The sequence below is a fragment of the Bubalus kerabau genome, chromosome 7, assembly GCF_029407905.1.
Source record: "Bubalus kerabau isolate K-KA32 ecotype Philippines breed swamp buffalo chromosome 7, PCC_UOA_SB_1v2, whole genome shotgun sequence".
NCBI lineage: Eukaryota > Metazoa > Chordata > Mammalia > Artiodactyla > Bovidae > Bubalus > Bubalus kerabau.
In genome coordinates, this window is record NC_073630.1 from 62,589,908 (window position 1) to 62,605,550 (window position 15,643).

Sequence of the window (15,643 nt, forward strand, 5' to 3'; positions counted from 1 at the left end):
GAATATAGGAAAATATAATGAAAAATAATTTTCCCCCTTTAAATCCATCATCAGATATAAGTTGTTACCACTGTTGTACACTATATCCTCCATGCTTCTAAAATACATGTGTGCACCATTTTGGGGGCGCCTCCCAAGTGGCTCAGTGGTAAAGAATCCACCTGCCAATGTGGGAGACATGGTTTGATCCCTGGGTCAGGAACATACCCTGGAGAAGGAAGTGGCAACCCACTCCAGTATTCTTGCCTGGAAAATCCCATGGACAGAGGAGCCTGGCAGGCTACAGTCCATAGGGTTGCAAAAGAGTTGGACATAACAACTAAAGAGCAGCCATTTTTTTTATTAGGAATATATTTATGTCTAGTTGTCTATTTTTAATTAGTGATTTTTAGTAAAAACAGAATGTGCAAACCTGAAATACTTCTATGTAGTTTACATATATGTATGTATACATACATTTTATATGTACACATATCTTTGTAAAAATACAGGTAGACTCCAACGTACGTACTTGTCCAAATTTTGATTTATGTCAAAGTACGCCTTCCCATTTTAATGCTAAGTTGGTTTTCAGGCCAGTCCACAAGAGTGAATTCAGTTTGGAAGCTTCCTATGTTACAGCAGTCATGCTATGAATGACTTAGATGCTAATTATGACCTGTAACAGCACGGCCTACTAGAACTTCTGCAGTGATGGGTGTGTCCTATATCCATTAGCCTGGCCGTGGAGCATTTGAATGACACATAATGCAGCTGATAAACTAAATTTAAAATTTTTATAATCTTAATTTTTACTGTAGCTACATGCGACTAGTGGCTACCATTTTAGGTCCCATAGGTGTGCTGTGCTGTGCTGTGCTTCAGTCGTGTCCAACTCTTTGCAACCCCATGGACCATAGCCCGCCAGGCTCCTCTGTCCATGGAATTCTCCAGGCAGGAATACTGAGGTGGGTTGCCATTCTCTTCTCCAGGGGATTTTCCCAACCCAGGGATCGAACCCGTCCCCAGCATTACAGGTGGATTCTTTACCTAGTGTCTGAGCCACCAGGGAAACCCACAGGTCTACAGAACCTATTGTAAGGGAAATCGGAGAACTCCAGCTTGCAGCCACCAGAAGTGCATTTCCTCTTGAGCCACAGGAGGGCTCTTGTAGAGAAAGGAGTAGAAATGGGGAAGGAGGGCTTTCTCGGCTTAGACATGAGTGGCACTGCCAGTGTGCTGAGGCACAGAATCCAGCAAAATGGAGCCTTTGGGCATGGAGGGGAGGACAGAAACAAGTTGGTGGAATATGGGAACAAAAATTACAGGTTCCTATTAGAAGCCCTCCAGGACCAGGGCTTTCTCCTACGAAAAGCCACAGGGATGGCTCTTGAGTCTTCTTTTCCTCTGGCTCTAAGAGTGGGCCCATCACTTCCCCCAGACCAGACGTCCTCCCCCGCACCCCCCCCAACTGAAGAGCACCCATGTAACTTTTCCCCTCCACTCTACTCCTTTATCCCAGCACCAGATATATTCAAGATTTTTAACTGCGTCTGGCATTCAAAAGGGAAACTATTAGACCTTATCAAGTAAGAACTGATATAAAAGTGTCCCAGGCCTCTTTGACACAAAGGGCTGGAGAAAGCCATCCGTGTTTCAGGGGAAATGGGAGACTTGGCGTTAGCGGCTGCTTCCTCCCAGAGCTGGGACAGGAACTCCAGCTGAAGGACAGCCTGGGACCTCTGCACATGGATGGCTGAGCTGGCCCAGGGAGTCAGTGGAAGGCGACTTCAGGTTCAGTTAATATTTATTAATTACGTTGCAATGCTCAGTTAATTACACCATCGTCCATCTGCTCAGACCTGATGGATGTTACAGCTGGGAGTTACTCTACTCACCCTTCACGTTCTCACCATTAATAGCACCACTTCCGGCTCCCCGTCTGTCTGCTTCTCTCCATCCCCACTCCCCACCCTCTCAGGGCCGCCTCCTCTCACCTGGACAACAGCAGCAATATGGTGGTCTGGCCCTGCCAACTCCCCAGCCTCGTGTCATCCTAAGAGGACCACCTCCTTGCATCACACACCCCACTCAAGCTCACCCAAGCTCAGGCTCTCCAGCCATCGTTGCCCCTTTGCCTCTCACAAGTAGCGCCCTCTTCTCAGAACAGCCCATCCTCTTTCCTCCTGCCTCACTAACTCAGACTTCAGGGCTCACAGCAAGTTGGTAAAGTTGTTATTGTTACTCAAGCTCCCCAGTAAAGACCAGTAAAAGATGTTGAGTGATCTAGAGCAAAGTAAAAAGCAGAGTGTAGAGCAGGGTGAGGCTGGCAAGGCCGTGAGGCCGGGCAGCAGCTGCCAGAAGGAGAAATAAGGGAGAAACCTCAAGTGAGTGACAGAAAGGAAGACTGCCAGAATCTCGTGCCCACCCTGTTCAGGATCATAACTGAGTTGTTTATTTGGGAGAATAAAAGGTGAATTCATGTTTTTTTTTTTAATTGGAGTATACTGAATTAGTGTTAAAAGTCTCTAAGAGTCTAATGTGTCACTTATTTCAGATTCATGTGAAAAATGGAGATCATATGAAAGGGGCACGTATGCTTATCCGGGTGGCCAACAACATCAGCAAATTTCCATCACGTGAGTCCTGAGGGGAGCCAGTTGTCCCCATTTCTGCCTGAGTGTAGCATGGTTAAGATCTAGCCTCTCTAACTCTGCCAGCCTCTCTTCTCTACACGTAGCGGGTCATTTCATCCTCACAGCCACCCCATGAAGAGGTGTAACCGGCATTCCCAAGACCACACCCAGATTTGATAATTCACAAGGAGGACTCATATAACTCAACACAGAGTAGTGCTAAGGTTCAGATTTATTATGAGGAAAGGATACAAAGCAAAACCAGGAAAGGGAAAAGGGGAGGGGCAGGGCCTGGGGGTCAGGGGCCAGCACCCAAGCCCCCCGTGCTGTCACACTGGACACACTCAGCGCCTCCAGGCAGCACGTAACTGGAGTCTACCGGCGTGCGCGTGACTCAGTGCCCGGGCGGACCCTGGGGGGCTGGCCACATGGGTACCCCCTGATGAGCAGGTACCCAGTCTTGACTCCCACAAAGCAGATGCTCAGTATAAACCCCATTGTTTGTACAGAGGCCAGGCACAGGGAACCATTCATTCCCTGCTCTGGAAATGATGGGAACTCTCCAAAAATCCAAGTTCCCAGATCCCAGGTTCAAGCAGGTCTTTTTCAGGCCACCAGTCTCCAGTTTGCACATGTGTCCTATTTTCTCTGCTTTATAGATAAGCAAACTTGGGTTAGAGAAGTGAGGGGGCACTTGCCCACGATCATACAGTCAGCTAATAAGTCTTACTCTGTGTTCTCAACCGCTGTAGGTGCCTGCCTCTGAAAGCGGTCCCAATATTATAAGACATGTCGTCATAACATTTTTCAGTGATTAGATTTTGTCACATTCTATATGACAGAGTCAATTTTTTCTATAAAGCGTCAGATACCGAAGGCTCGGGGCTTTGTGGGCCAGTGTCTGCCGTTTTGGCGTGAACCATATGTAAATGAGCACAGCTGGGTTCCAACAGAACTTCATTCTTTTGGACACTAAAATCTGAACTTCCTATAACTTTCACATCACAGATTTTTATTCTTTTGATTTTTTTTCCAACCATTTAAAAATGTAAAAGCCCATGGACCATACAAAAACAGAGGGGCACATTTAGCTCACAGGTCACAATTCACCCCATTCTTTAAATGAGTTTATTTTTGTTACATGAAAAAGACTAAATAACTATATGTGGCTGGCAAAGGGTGTGCTAGACAGGCACTCTCCTGATGCTGGTGGGAACAAACATTCCAGAAAGCAGTTTGACAATTTGCACTGAGTGTGTGCACGTGTCTGTGTGTGTGTGTGTATTTTTTAAGTTATGCTCTTTGAGCCAATAATTCAACTTCTAGGTATCTGTCCTGAAGAAACAAGTGCACTCAGGTTAGTGCATAAAATTGTTAATCTCCCCACTCATTCATCAGCTGTCCGTCAAATGCAGAACTTTTATCTTCGAGGCAGGAAAGGAAACATGCCAAAGGTTACCTCAAGGGAGTGTGGGGCCCCGTGTTACTGGCAAAACACAGTATCACCAGGGGAAAGACACCCGATTGCACTGCTGTGCCCTTTCCTCCTCAAACGGTCCATCACAGGTTCTTTGCCAGAAAAGGCAGATTGAGAGAGAGGCGATCCTGGCATCATGCCAGCGCTCTTCCATTTGCTTTGCAGACATCGTACCCATCCTGACGTCCACTGTGATCGAGTGTCACAGGGCTGGCCTGAAGAACTCGGCCTTCAGTTTCGCAGCCATGCTGATGAGGCCTGAGTACCGCAACAAGATAGACGCCAAATACAAGAAGAAGATCGAGGCGATGGTCAGGTACGTGGGGACAACTGTTCCTACCGTCTAATCACAAGTATATTTTTCAGAACACAGCTACTAATGTGTGGACTGAGTAAGAACACAGATTGGGGAGAGCAATTAGGCTTGTACTCAGCCACCAGGAGCAGGAAACCCTTACTCAGACGACCTGAATAAGTCAGGATTTGTCTGACTCACACACAAGGTGTTATAGTCCCAGGCTGGTATCTCTGTGTCCTGCTTGTCACCGAGGACAAAAAAAGTTCCCGCCTCACAGCTGCACAGCTGTGGTTGTCTGACATCACGTACCCTGTTCCAGGCAGGAAGAAAGAAGTAGGGAAATCAAAAGACGCAAAGGTTTTTGCCTTGTTAGTTAGGAAGGACATGGCATTTACCTCTTACTGGCTAGTCCTCTGCTGCGTGGCTCCCTCTAGCTCTGAAGTATATTGCTGAGTGAAAACAAAGCTCTGCTGGCCAGGATGGCTGTTAGGTAGGCAGCAAACACTGTCGGCCATGGAAGGACCAAGAGTGAGTGCTTCTCAGTGTGAGCAACTTGGTGATGACACAGCCTATTGCCAGAAGAGTTCATTTCCAAACCCTCGAAAGGCACACAAGTCACAGCCCCGCTTCAGAAAGCAGTCCAGTGACCTGACTTTCTACAGGAAAACCCAGGGAAAGTAGCACTCATCTTTACAAAAGGCGAAGGTAGTAGCAATCATGTGGTAATTCTGTATTACCAGGTCTGCAGTGATGACATCTGGGGCGCCTGTGGGTCCCCTTTTGACCAGGGAACTCAGGTGTACCTGCCTGCTGACCCAGAACTCCCATGTCAGCCAAGGGCCATGGCTGCGCCAGTAACAGCAAAGGGAAACCAAGTAGTACTGACTGCCAGCTGGGCTCATGGCAGGGAACTCTCACCTGGATAGGGCTACATGGACTACTCCCGTTTTTTTTTTAAAGCCAATAAGCCTAAGTAGCTTCAGACCAAATCCTCATGACCGAGCATGCCTGCCAGCATGGGAAGTGAAGTGGGGAGAAAACGCTGGAGCACACTGACCCCCAGATTCGTGCCACACCAGCCTGGGTGCCAGCTTGGAGAGGCACTGGATCTCGCCCCACGCATGAGTGCTCTATAGCTGTGAGGTCTCCTGTGGTAGCCACTGGCACATACGGTTATTTACAGTGAAAAGTGAATAAAACTTAAAAGTTTCTCACACTACCCACATTCCAAGCGCTCAGAGCTCTGTGTGGCTCCTGGCTACCATATTGGTGAGCACGCAATTAGAACATTGCCGCCGGCACGGAAAGCTGTGTTGTGCAGCCCTGGACAGCCTTTACCACTTCAGTACACAAAGCGAAGTGGCGGGCTCACTGCTCCAGTGATCTGGGAGACAGGATACAGCCAGACCCAACCATGCTTTCTGCACATAATGTGCTGTGGCCTCTACCCATCCCCCCAGCAGAGGTGGCCCATGTAATGCTATGGTCTGAGCCATGCTCATTCCTCTTGCTCCTCCCTGGGCTGGAGCATGGGCCCAATAGTCTCTAGCTTGTATCTCTAGTCTCAGGACCTGATTATGAAGAAACAGGTGCATTTCATGTGATTCTTCCTCACAGGAGACCTGATACATCAGAGACAGAAGAGGCCACAACCCCATGTCCCTTCTGTGAATTTCTTCTCCCAGAGTGTGAACTCCTCTGTCCTGGGTGTAAAAATAACATCCCATATTGCATTGCAACAGTAAGTTTATCATTTCCCTTTCTTTGCATATATATAATCTATAGCTCGCTTGAAGACTTGATGTGTTAACACTTTCTCTGCTTCCGAAATAATCTTACCTCTCAAATTTCCTGCAACATTTAGCATATAATTGCATGATCAGTAAAGCTGAAAGTTGTATTCAAGGCATATAATAACCTAAGTAAGTATGAGGCCCTGCAGAGGAGAGCCCAGAGTTGGAGATCAGGTGGTCCTGGGCTTAGATCGTCTTTCTGCCACATACTGGCTGTATAACCTTGTGCGACTTGCTTTTTACCTCACTAGGTCCCTCCATCATAATCTCTTGTCTATTGAGATGAACTGCAGGTTGACCAGAGAATGAATATGAAGCCTTAATTCAATACCTGGCATGCTGTAGCACTTAAGTGGTGGTTTTTATTATAAACTTTAAGACCTATTATTCAGTTCAGTCACTCAGTCATGTCCGACTCTTTGCGACTGCATGAACCGCAGCACGCCAGGCCTCCCTGTCCATCACCAACTCCTGGAGTCCACCCAAACCCATGTCCACTGAGTTGGTGATGCCATCCAACCATCTCATCCTCTGTCGTCCCCTTCTCTTCCTGACCTCAATCTTTCCCAGCATCAGAGTCTTTTCCAATGAGTCAGCTCTTCGCATCAGATGGCCAAAGTATTGGAGTTTCAACTTCAAAATCAATTCTACCAATGAACACCCAGGACTGATCTCCTTTAGAATGGACTGGTTGGAGCTCCTTGCAGTCCAAGGGACTCTCAAGAGTCTTCTCCAACACCACAGTTCAAAAGCATCAATTCTTAAGTGCTCAGCTTTCTTCACAGTCCAACTCTCACATCCATACATGACCACTGGAAAAACCATAGCCTTGACTAGATGGACCTTTGCTGACAAAGTAATGTCTCTGCTTTTTAATATGCTGTCTAGGTTGGTCATAACTTTGCTTCCAAGGAGTAAGCGTCTTTTAATTTCATGGTTGCAGTCACCATCTGCAGTGATTTTGGAGCCCAGAAAAATAAAGTCAGCCACTGTTTCCACTGTTGTCCCCATCTATTTAAAACTAAGACCTATTATTAGAAAATATTAAAATGTTTGTTCATCATTAGACTAATATAAGCTTTATTTTAAAGGAAAATAAATTTAGGTAATGTCACAATACTGAAGATTATTCTTTTATACACAAATTTGATAAAATCTGGCTTTAGTCCTTTTGATGTCATCTCTTCTTAATCAATTACCCACCTATTATTATTATTATATCATGATTTAGAGGTTTGGCTTTTAACTGTAACCATGTATTGTAATTGAATAACGGGAAATTTGAATAAAGATGAGTTTTACTCTCCAATGTGCTGTTTCCAGGGTCGACATATGTTGAAGGATGACTGGGCGGTGTGTCCACATTGTGACTTCCCTGCTCTGTACTCAGAATTCAAGGTGTAAGTTGTATCATTTCACTTAGTCATACAGACTTATTATCAAAAAATAGACCTTTTATTCAGCCAGTTTCTACTGAGGTCTCTTTATTTGTTCATGTTCCTAAAAATCTCTAAAGACTCAAATTGTCTTCTTGGGAGAATCTTCTATGACTTTTGAGAACATTTTCCTTAAAGGGACTGCTGCCTAAGACTGAATGTTCCTAATTCTTAAGTTGCGTGATGAACGTGTAACTAAGACATAGAAAGGAACAGCTGTTTTTCATATCACAATAACCCAAAGGTAAAGGAATATTATTTAATCTACTCTTCCTTTCCCTCCCCAAACAGCATGTTAAGCACTGAAAGCACATGTCCTATGTGTTCAGAAAGATTAAACTTGGATCAACTGAAAAAAACCTCTGACTGCACCCAGTACCTGCGGACAGAAGTGGAGCAATGAGCGGCATGTGCAAGTAAGTACCAGGCCATCCACTCACCTTCTCAGGGCACAGGGTCCGCAGGGCAGACATGGCTTTACAGTGTGTTCTGCCATTGGTTCCTTTTGTGTGTCATGGAACCTGTCCGATTTGCACAACAAACTAAGACAGGTTGTACATTCTCCATGGTGACAAAAGTTATTTGACCGAATAGCGTCATGGATTCCAACCAGAGTGTATTTTATCAAGTCACATGGGTTTCTTTTTAACCAGTTCATTAAAACTATAGCTAGCTGTTAAAATGGAGGTTGTTTTAGTTCGTAACTCAGCAGAGTAATTGTAAAAATTTTTGTTTCCAGAGACCTGAAAAATTCCCATTAGTCTTTCCAAGTTTCATTTTTGTTGCATAGAGGCAGCACATAACCCTTCCCGTCTCCACTGGGAAGAACCTATTCATGTGGCCACACACACTGCAGGGGAGGCAGGGAAATGCAGTCTCTAGCTAGGAAGCCAAAAGCCCTACTCGTTTTTCACAAAGCCTGTTCTTGCATTCCTTTACTCCCTTGGTAAACTGCAGCTCCATCCAACCAGCTGATCAGGATGGAAACCATACCCCCAGTCACCCGGTCCATGGTCAGGTCCTTTCAGTCTGCCTCCAGTGTATCTGGCTCCCTTCCAGAGGTGGAGCTTTTGATTGCAAGTGAAAAGACAAAGAGGCCCCAGCCTCTTCCTCTACTTATTGCAGCCCCACTGGCCTTTCGCTGTCCTTGGACTCCAAACTGCTTTCTCTGCAGCACCTGCAGTCTCTCATATTCCCGCCAGCAGCATAAAGAGTTCTAGTTTCCCCTCATCCTCACCAACACTTGTTGTCTGCCTTCTTGATTACAGGCATCCTAGTAGGTGTGAGGTGGTATCTCACTGTGGTTTGATTTGCATTTCCCTAATGATAATAATGTTGAGCATCTTTTCATGAGCTTGTTGGCCACTTGTATATCTTCTTTAGAGAACTGTTCAAATCATTTGCCTATTTTTTAACTGGGTATTTCATCTTTTCATTGAGTTATAAGAATCCTTAATATATTTAGGTACAAGTCCTTTATCAGATACGTGATTTGCAGATACCTTCTAGATAGTATCCTTTACTGTACTCAAGTTTTTATTTTGATGAAGTTCAATTTATCTGTTTTTTTCTCCTTTGGTTGCTTGGTGTCATGTCTAGGAAGCCATTGCTTAATCCTGGACCACAAAGGTTTTACAGTTACACTTCCTTCTAAGAGTTTTACAGTTATTACTCTTACATTTATGTCTTCAATCTATTTTTGTGTATGATGTGAGGTAGGGACCCCAATTCCTCCTTCTGCACGTGGATGACCAGATGTCTCAGCACCATTTGTTGAAAAGGCTGTTCCTTTCCTATTATTACCAGATGATTGTCTTATTATGTAAGTTCTTTATTTGTATGTTCTAGATATGTCTTCATCAAATTTATTTTGCAGATATTTTCTCCCACTGTGGCTTCCCAATTCCTTTTCTTAATTTATGTATTATCTAAGAGTTGATTTACAATGTTGTATTAGTTTCAGGTGTACAGCAAAGTGAATCCGTTATACATTTATTTTAGTGGTCTTCTGATGAGCAGAAGATTTTGATTTTGATAAACTATATCTTAGCAATTTATCTTATTGTTATGACTTTCTATGTCTAAGAAAATATTTCCCTACTTGCAAGTCACGCGCATATTCACCTGTGTTAGGTCTGTGATCCATCCTGAAGTTATTTTTGTTTACAGTGTGAGGTAGGGATTGAGATTTCTTTCCGCCTCAAGTAGATATCTACTCTTCCAACAGCATTTGTTGAAAAGTCTTTCCTCATTGAACTGCCTGCATGCCCTTATTGAAAATCAGTTGGGTTTTCAGTGTGCATGTCCCCTATTTTTATACTATACTGTCTTGATTACTGTGACTTTATAATACATCTTAAAGCCAGGTATTGTGTATCCTACAACTTTGTCATCTTTTCCAAGATTGTTTTGACTACTCTTACTTTTCTTTCCATTTCTGTATAAAATTTTAGAATCAGCTTGTCAGATTCTGTTTTAAAAGCCTGCTCAAATTATGATTGGGGTCCATTTATTTTTCTGTTGCTACGTAACATATTATCACATATTTAGCATCTTAATATATATTTAATATCTCAACTTTTTGAGGTATAATTAATCATCTTGTATTAGTTTTAGGCATATAACATAATGATTTTATGTTTATATTATGAAATGATTACCACAGTAATTAACATCCATCACTACACACAGTTAACAGGTTTTTTTTGAGAACTTTTAGTATCTACTCTGTTAGCAACTTCCAGATATATAGTATTGTTAACTTATAATCACCATGCTGTACATTACATCCCTGGGGTTTATTTGTAACCGGAATTTTATACCTTTCAGCCATGTTCATTCTGCCTGCCCACCACCCTGGGCCTCTGGCAACCAACAATTTGTTCTGCATCTGTGAGTTCAGTGGGTTTTTTTTAACTACACATATAAGTGAGACGGGGATTGCCTGGTAGTTCAGACAGTAAAGAGTCTGCCTGCAATGCAGGAGACCCAGGTTCAATCCCTGAGTTGGGACGATCCCTGGAGAAAGAAATGGCACCCCACTCCAGTATTCTTGCCTGGAAAATCCCTTGGACAGAGGAGCCTGGTGGGCTGCAGTCCATGGGGTCCCAAAGAGTCACACACGACTGAGCAACTTCACTTTCACTTTTCATAAGTAGATAGTACAGTTACCTGTCTCTTATTTCATTTAGCATAATGCCCTTAAGGTCCATCCACGTTGTTGCAAATAGCAGTATTGCCTTCTTTTGTATATGTATATACACAAGATATACACCACATATATTTTGTTGAGGGCTTTTGCAACTATGTTCAGAGATACTGGCCTGTAATTTTCTTTTTTGTAGTTTCCTTGTCTGGTTTTGGTACCAAAGTAATGCTGGCCTCATAAAATGAGTTTGGAAAAGTTTGAGAAGGTAATTCTTTAGATGCTTGGTAGCATTCACCAGTGAAGCCATCTGGTCCTAGATTTTTTTTATTACTGATTCAATCTCCTTTACAGTAATTGGCCTTTTTTTTTTTTTTTTTCCTTTTAATTTCCTCACAATTCAGTCTTAACAAGGTTGTGTGTTTCTAGGAATTTATCCATTTCTTCTAAGTTGTGCATTTTGCTGGCCTTATAGTGTTTCATATAAGTCTCTTACAATCTTTTATATTCCCATGTTATTGAATATCATATCCCTTCCTTCATTTCTGAGTCCCCTTTCTTTCTTGGTGAGTCTAGCTAAAGGTTTATTATCTTCTGAGAAATAAAAAGCAGCTATTAGTTTCATTGAACTTTTCTACTGTCTTTTAGGTCTCCATTTATTTCTGCTCTTTGAAATTTCCTTCCACTAACTTTGGGCTTAGCTTGTTCATTTAGCTCCTTAAGTTAGGCTGATCTATTTATTTGAGATCATTCTTGTTTCTTAATGTAGGTATTTATTGTTATGAGTTTCTTTTCAGAAGTGTTTTTGTTGCATCCCGTAAGATTTGGTTTGCTGTACAGCTGTCCCTCAGTATTCGTGGGGGATTGGTTCTAGGACCCCTAGTGGATACCGACACCCATGGACGCTCAAGTCCCTTATTTACAGTGGTGTAGTATTTGCATATAACCTATGCACCTCTTCCCATGCACTTTAAATCACCTCTAGACTACTTATATAACTGAATGCAATGTAAATGCTATATAAAAAGCTGCCAGCATGTGGCAAATTCACATTTTGCCTTTTGGAACTTTTTGGTACTTCTGAATTTTTTTGATCCATGGTTGGTTGGATCTGTGAATACAGAACCTACAGATATGAAGGGCCAACGATATTGCCATTTTCAAGATTTTTTTTTCTTCTTGATTTCTTCTGTGACCTCAGTGGTTGCTGAGTAGTATGTTTTAATTTCTGCATATTTGTACATTTTCCAGTTTTCTTGAAATTGATTTCTAGTTTTGTATTTCTGTGGTCAGAAAAGATGTTTGATATGATTTCAGTCTTCTAAATTTATTAAGACTTGTTTTGTGGCCTGACATGTGATCTGTCCACTTATGCTTGTTTAGTCCATCTGGTCAAACACATCATTTAAGACCAATGTTTACTTACTGATTTTCTGTCAAAGGAAGATTTATTCACTGATGAAAGTGGGATAGTGAAGTCCCCTACCATTATGGTATTGCTCCTTCTCCCTTGAGATACGTTAATATTTGCTTTATATTTACAAATGTTATATCCTCTTGTGGACTGATCCCTTTATCAGTATATAATGGCCTTCTTTGTCCTTTATTACAGTCTTTGTTTTAAAGTCTATTGTGTTTAAGTATAGCTATTCCCGGTTTCTTCTGATTTCCCTATCTTTTTCCATTCCAGTCTGTGTGTCCTTAGAGTGGAGTCTAGTAGGCTGCCTACAGATGGATCTTGGTTTTAATCTATTCTCTTTTGATCAGAGAATTTATAGTTAAATAGTTACTGACAGATACGGACTTACTACCGCTTTGTTTTCTGGCTGTTATTCCTTTGTTCTTGCTCCTTTCTCTCCTTTTGTGATTTGACAGTTTTCTGTAGTTGTATGTCCAGATTCTTTTGTCTACTATAGGTTTTGCTTTGTGGATACCATGCTGCTGCTGCTAAGTCACTTCAGTCGTGTCCAACTCTGTGCGACCCCATAGACAGCAGCCCACCAGGTTCCCCCGTCCCTGGGATTCTCCAGACAAGAACACTGGAGTGGATACCATATGACTTACATAAAATGCAACAGTCTATTTGAAGCTGATAACAACTTAAGTTCAAATGCATTTTTACTCTCTTTGTCCACATTCTGACATCACAGTTTACATCTTTGTCTCTTGAGAGTCCCCTGGACTGCGAGGAGATCAGTCCTGGGTGTTCACTGGAAGGACTGATGTTGAAGCTGAAACTCCAATACTTTGGCCACCTGATGCCAAGAACTGACTCATTTGAAAAGACCCTGATGCTGGGAAAGATTGTTGTCCCCTTCTCCTCCTGCCCTCAGAGAATGAGATGGTTGGATGGCATCACCCACTCAATGGACATGGGTTTGAGTAAACTCCGGGAGTTGGTGATAGACAGGGAGACCTGGCATGCTGTGGTTCATAGGGTCGCAGAGTCGGACACAACCAAGCAACTGAACTGAACCTTATGTATCATTAACAAATTACTGTAGTTATAAAACCTTTGCATTATGAGAAGGATATCTATAGAATAGTTTATATACATAGCTTATTCACTTTATGGATATAATAAAACATTATTTTTACTCTTGTTTAACTTTCACACTAGTTATAAGTACCTTTCATTAGTCTGCATTTATATTTACTTTTACCATTGAGATTTACAATTTCATATATCTCCCTATTATTACGTAGTGCCCTTGCATTTCAGCTTAAAGAAGTCCCTTTAACATTTCTATAAGGCCAGTCTAGTGGTGATGAACCTCTTTAGCTTTTCCTTGTCTGGAAAATTCTTTCTCTCTCCTTTAGTTCTGAAGGATGGCTTTGCCAGATAAACTATTCTTGACGGGCAGTTTTATTCTTTCAGCACTTTACAGGCTACAAGAGAATGGCCTGATGTTGTCAAAGCTGCTCCTGAAAAATCTGCTGACGTTCTTATGGGGAGGAGGAGGTTCCCTTGGACATAACAAGCTATCTTTTGCTGCTTTTAAGATTCTTTCCTTGTCTTTAACTTCTGGCAGTTTAATTGTAATGTGTCTTGGCATGGGTCTCTTTGGGTTGAGTTGCTGAGCACTAACTTTGCATTTCCTCATTCTTCTCAGTAAGGTGGCTGTTGTCAACATGATCCTCACTTTATAACAGAGGTTCAACAACCTGCCCATACAATTTTATCAACTGAAAGGCCAAGACTGAAACTCAGTACTAATTACAGACTGAAAATTTCTCACCTACATGTAGTGATCCTGCTTCACATTCCAGAAACTGTGCAAAATATCATGCTTAGCTTTTTTTATTACTAAATGCCAGTTTATTATTTGAAACCTTTATAAAAGCATATGGGGTTTATTTTTTATTTTTTTTTGGTATACTTTTTAGGTATAATGATCCTGAGAAGACAACATTTTTCTACAAGAGGCTGTGTTTCTGCCCCTAGCAGTTTAAGGATGGTTCTTCCTGGATACAGAAAAAAATAAGGTCACATCTCCAGGTCACCACTTTCAACTTCTGTAGAGTGACAGTGATATATAACATGCTATTTTTTATACTTTGTATATTTCCTCTTCTGAGTCTTACATATTCAGTGCTCTGTACTGTTAATAGTAACCTATGACATAATTGTAAATATTCAGCTTTTTGATATCTTTTATATTTTGAAATATCCCCTTTAAAATAAAGTGATTAAATATTTGTAATGTTTTCCTGTATTTAAAGACAGAAAAAGAAATAAAGTAGCTTTGAAACACTGAAGTTTAGACAGCACAGGTGTTAAAAAGTTTAAAGTGAGAGGCTTACACAAATCAAGTCCTAGAATAAAAATATCAAAAATCAGTAAAATCAATATTTGAAAGAATGAGTGAAACTATAAGCTTATGTTTCCTGAGTCATTATACTATGTAGTACAGAATTCCTGTCAAAAGTTAAATCATTTGACATCCGCTAGAGATGTACATTATTCAGTATCTTCCCCAAGGTGGCCCTGAGGGTTCCTTCCCCAGAGTATAGTACCCCGCATACTATACAGGTGAGTATATACTTCCTTGCCATCCAAAACCAGAGTACCAAAGTCTGAGCAGAGACAAGGTCATGCAGCCTAACTCTGAATGTATCAGATGATACAATTTTACAGGGTAGCCACCAGCATCCTGAGCATTACAGAGGTACCTACGAGCCTAGGGTAGAAACCAAAGTGCCAATGACGTTTTACAGCACCAGGTATCCATATGAATACCTCCAGCTTTATAATCTCTTTTTTTCCTCCCAAAGGCTGGCTAGAGGCCTTGGCCTTACTTTCTAAGTGATACAAGTCATTATCATTAAACCTACCCATAAGGGGCTTAGACATTCACTAGTGAACATAACTGTACCAAAACTTATTTAGGAAGATACTCTTCCCAATACATACACCAGTATACTCCTTGTTAATAACTTCAAGAGGCCCGATAATGTTGCTGCAAATAAAAGACTGCCAAAACTTAAAAGATGAAGGATAAAGTAGTAGTAGTAATAAACTAGTAGTTTCTTACAGACTACCAAATAGCCAAGATTCAATGGATCTCAAAAAAAGAAAGTATGCTGCAAGGATGATGTGTGGCCTCCAGTGGCTCCAATAAGGATTTGCTGGTTGCTCCAAATCATACTGAACAAGTCAAGGACACAACCCGCTGACCTGGGCGCAAGGAGATTACAATTACAGTCTTTCTCCCGGGGAGCACAGAGCAAGTTAACAGACACAACTTGCACATCCAAAAGTGACAGAAGAATATGCAGAAGAAATGTGTGCTCACCCACTGGTGAGGTGAGGCAGTCATCAATCAAGGAAATCTTCACTGAAGCAGAAGTTTCAAGCAGGGCTTTAACAAAAAGAGGG

At 42.0% G+C, this 15,643-nt stretch overlaps 2 protein-coding genes across 6 annotated transcripts in view; one reads left to right on the forward strand and one right to left on the reverse strand.

Annotated features, from left to right (window-relative positions):
* Window positions 1–14,463, forward strand: part of WDR19 (WD repeat domain 19) — an 80,342-nt gene extending 65,879 nt beyond the window's left edge. For 2 of the 4 annotated variants that reach the window (XM_055588291.1, XM_055588292.1), the window contains exons 32-37: window positions 2,537–2,618; window positions 4,258–4,408; window positions 6,008–6,131; window positions 7,507–7,583; window positions 7,911–8,035; window positions 14,152–14,463. In XM_055588291.1, coding sequence (XP_055444266.1) covers window positions 2,537–2,618; window positions 4,258–4,408; window positions 6,008–6,131; window positions 7,507–7,583; window positions 7,911–8,022 — 546 coding nt within the window. In that variant the 3' untranslated portion in view covers window positions 8,023–8,035; window positions 14,152–14,463. Of the gene's footprint in view, window positions 1–2,536; window positions 2,619–4,257; window positions 4,409–6,007; window positions 6,132–7,506; window positions 7,584–7,910; window positions 8,036–12,935; window positions 13,076–13,642; window positions 13,781–14,151 lie in introns of those variants that run through there. The other 2 variants (XM_055588289.1, XM_055588290.1) reach the window with 2 other exon arrangements.
* Window positions 14,464–14,717: 254 nt separating this feature from the next.
* The window catches only part of RFC1 (replication factor C subunit 1), a 126,853-nt gene continuing 125,927 nt past the window's right edge, over window positions 14,718–15,643 (reverse strand). The window contains exons 25-26 of one of the 2 annotated variants that reach the window (XM_055588297.1): window positions 15,561–15,626; window positions 14,718–15,442 (exon numbers count right to left, since the gene is read on the reverse strand). In XM_055588297.1, coding sequence (XP_055444272.1) covers window positions 15,600–15,626 — 27 coding nt within the window. In that variant the 3' untranslated portion in view covers window positions 14,718–15,442; window positions 15,561–15,599. Of the gene's footprint in view, window positions 15,627–15,643 lie in introns of both variants that reach the window. The other variant, XM_055588296.1, reaches the window with a different exon arrangement.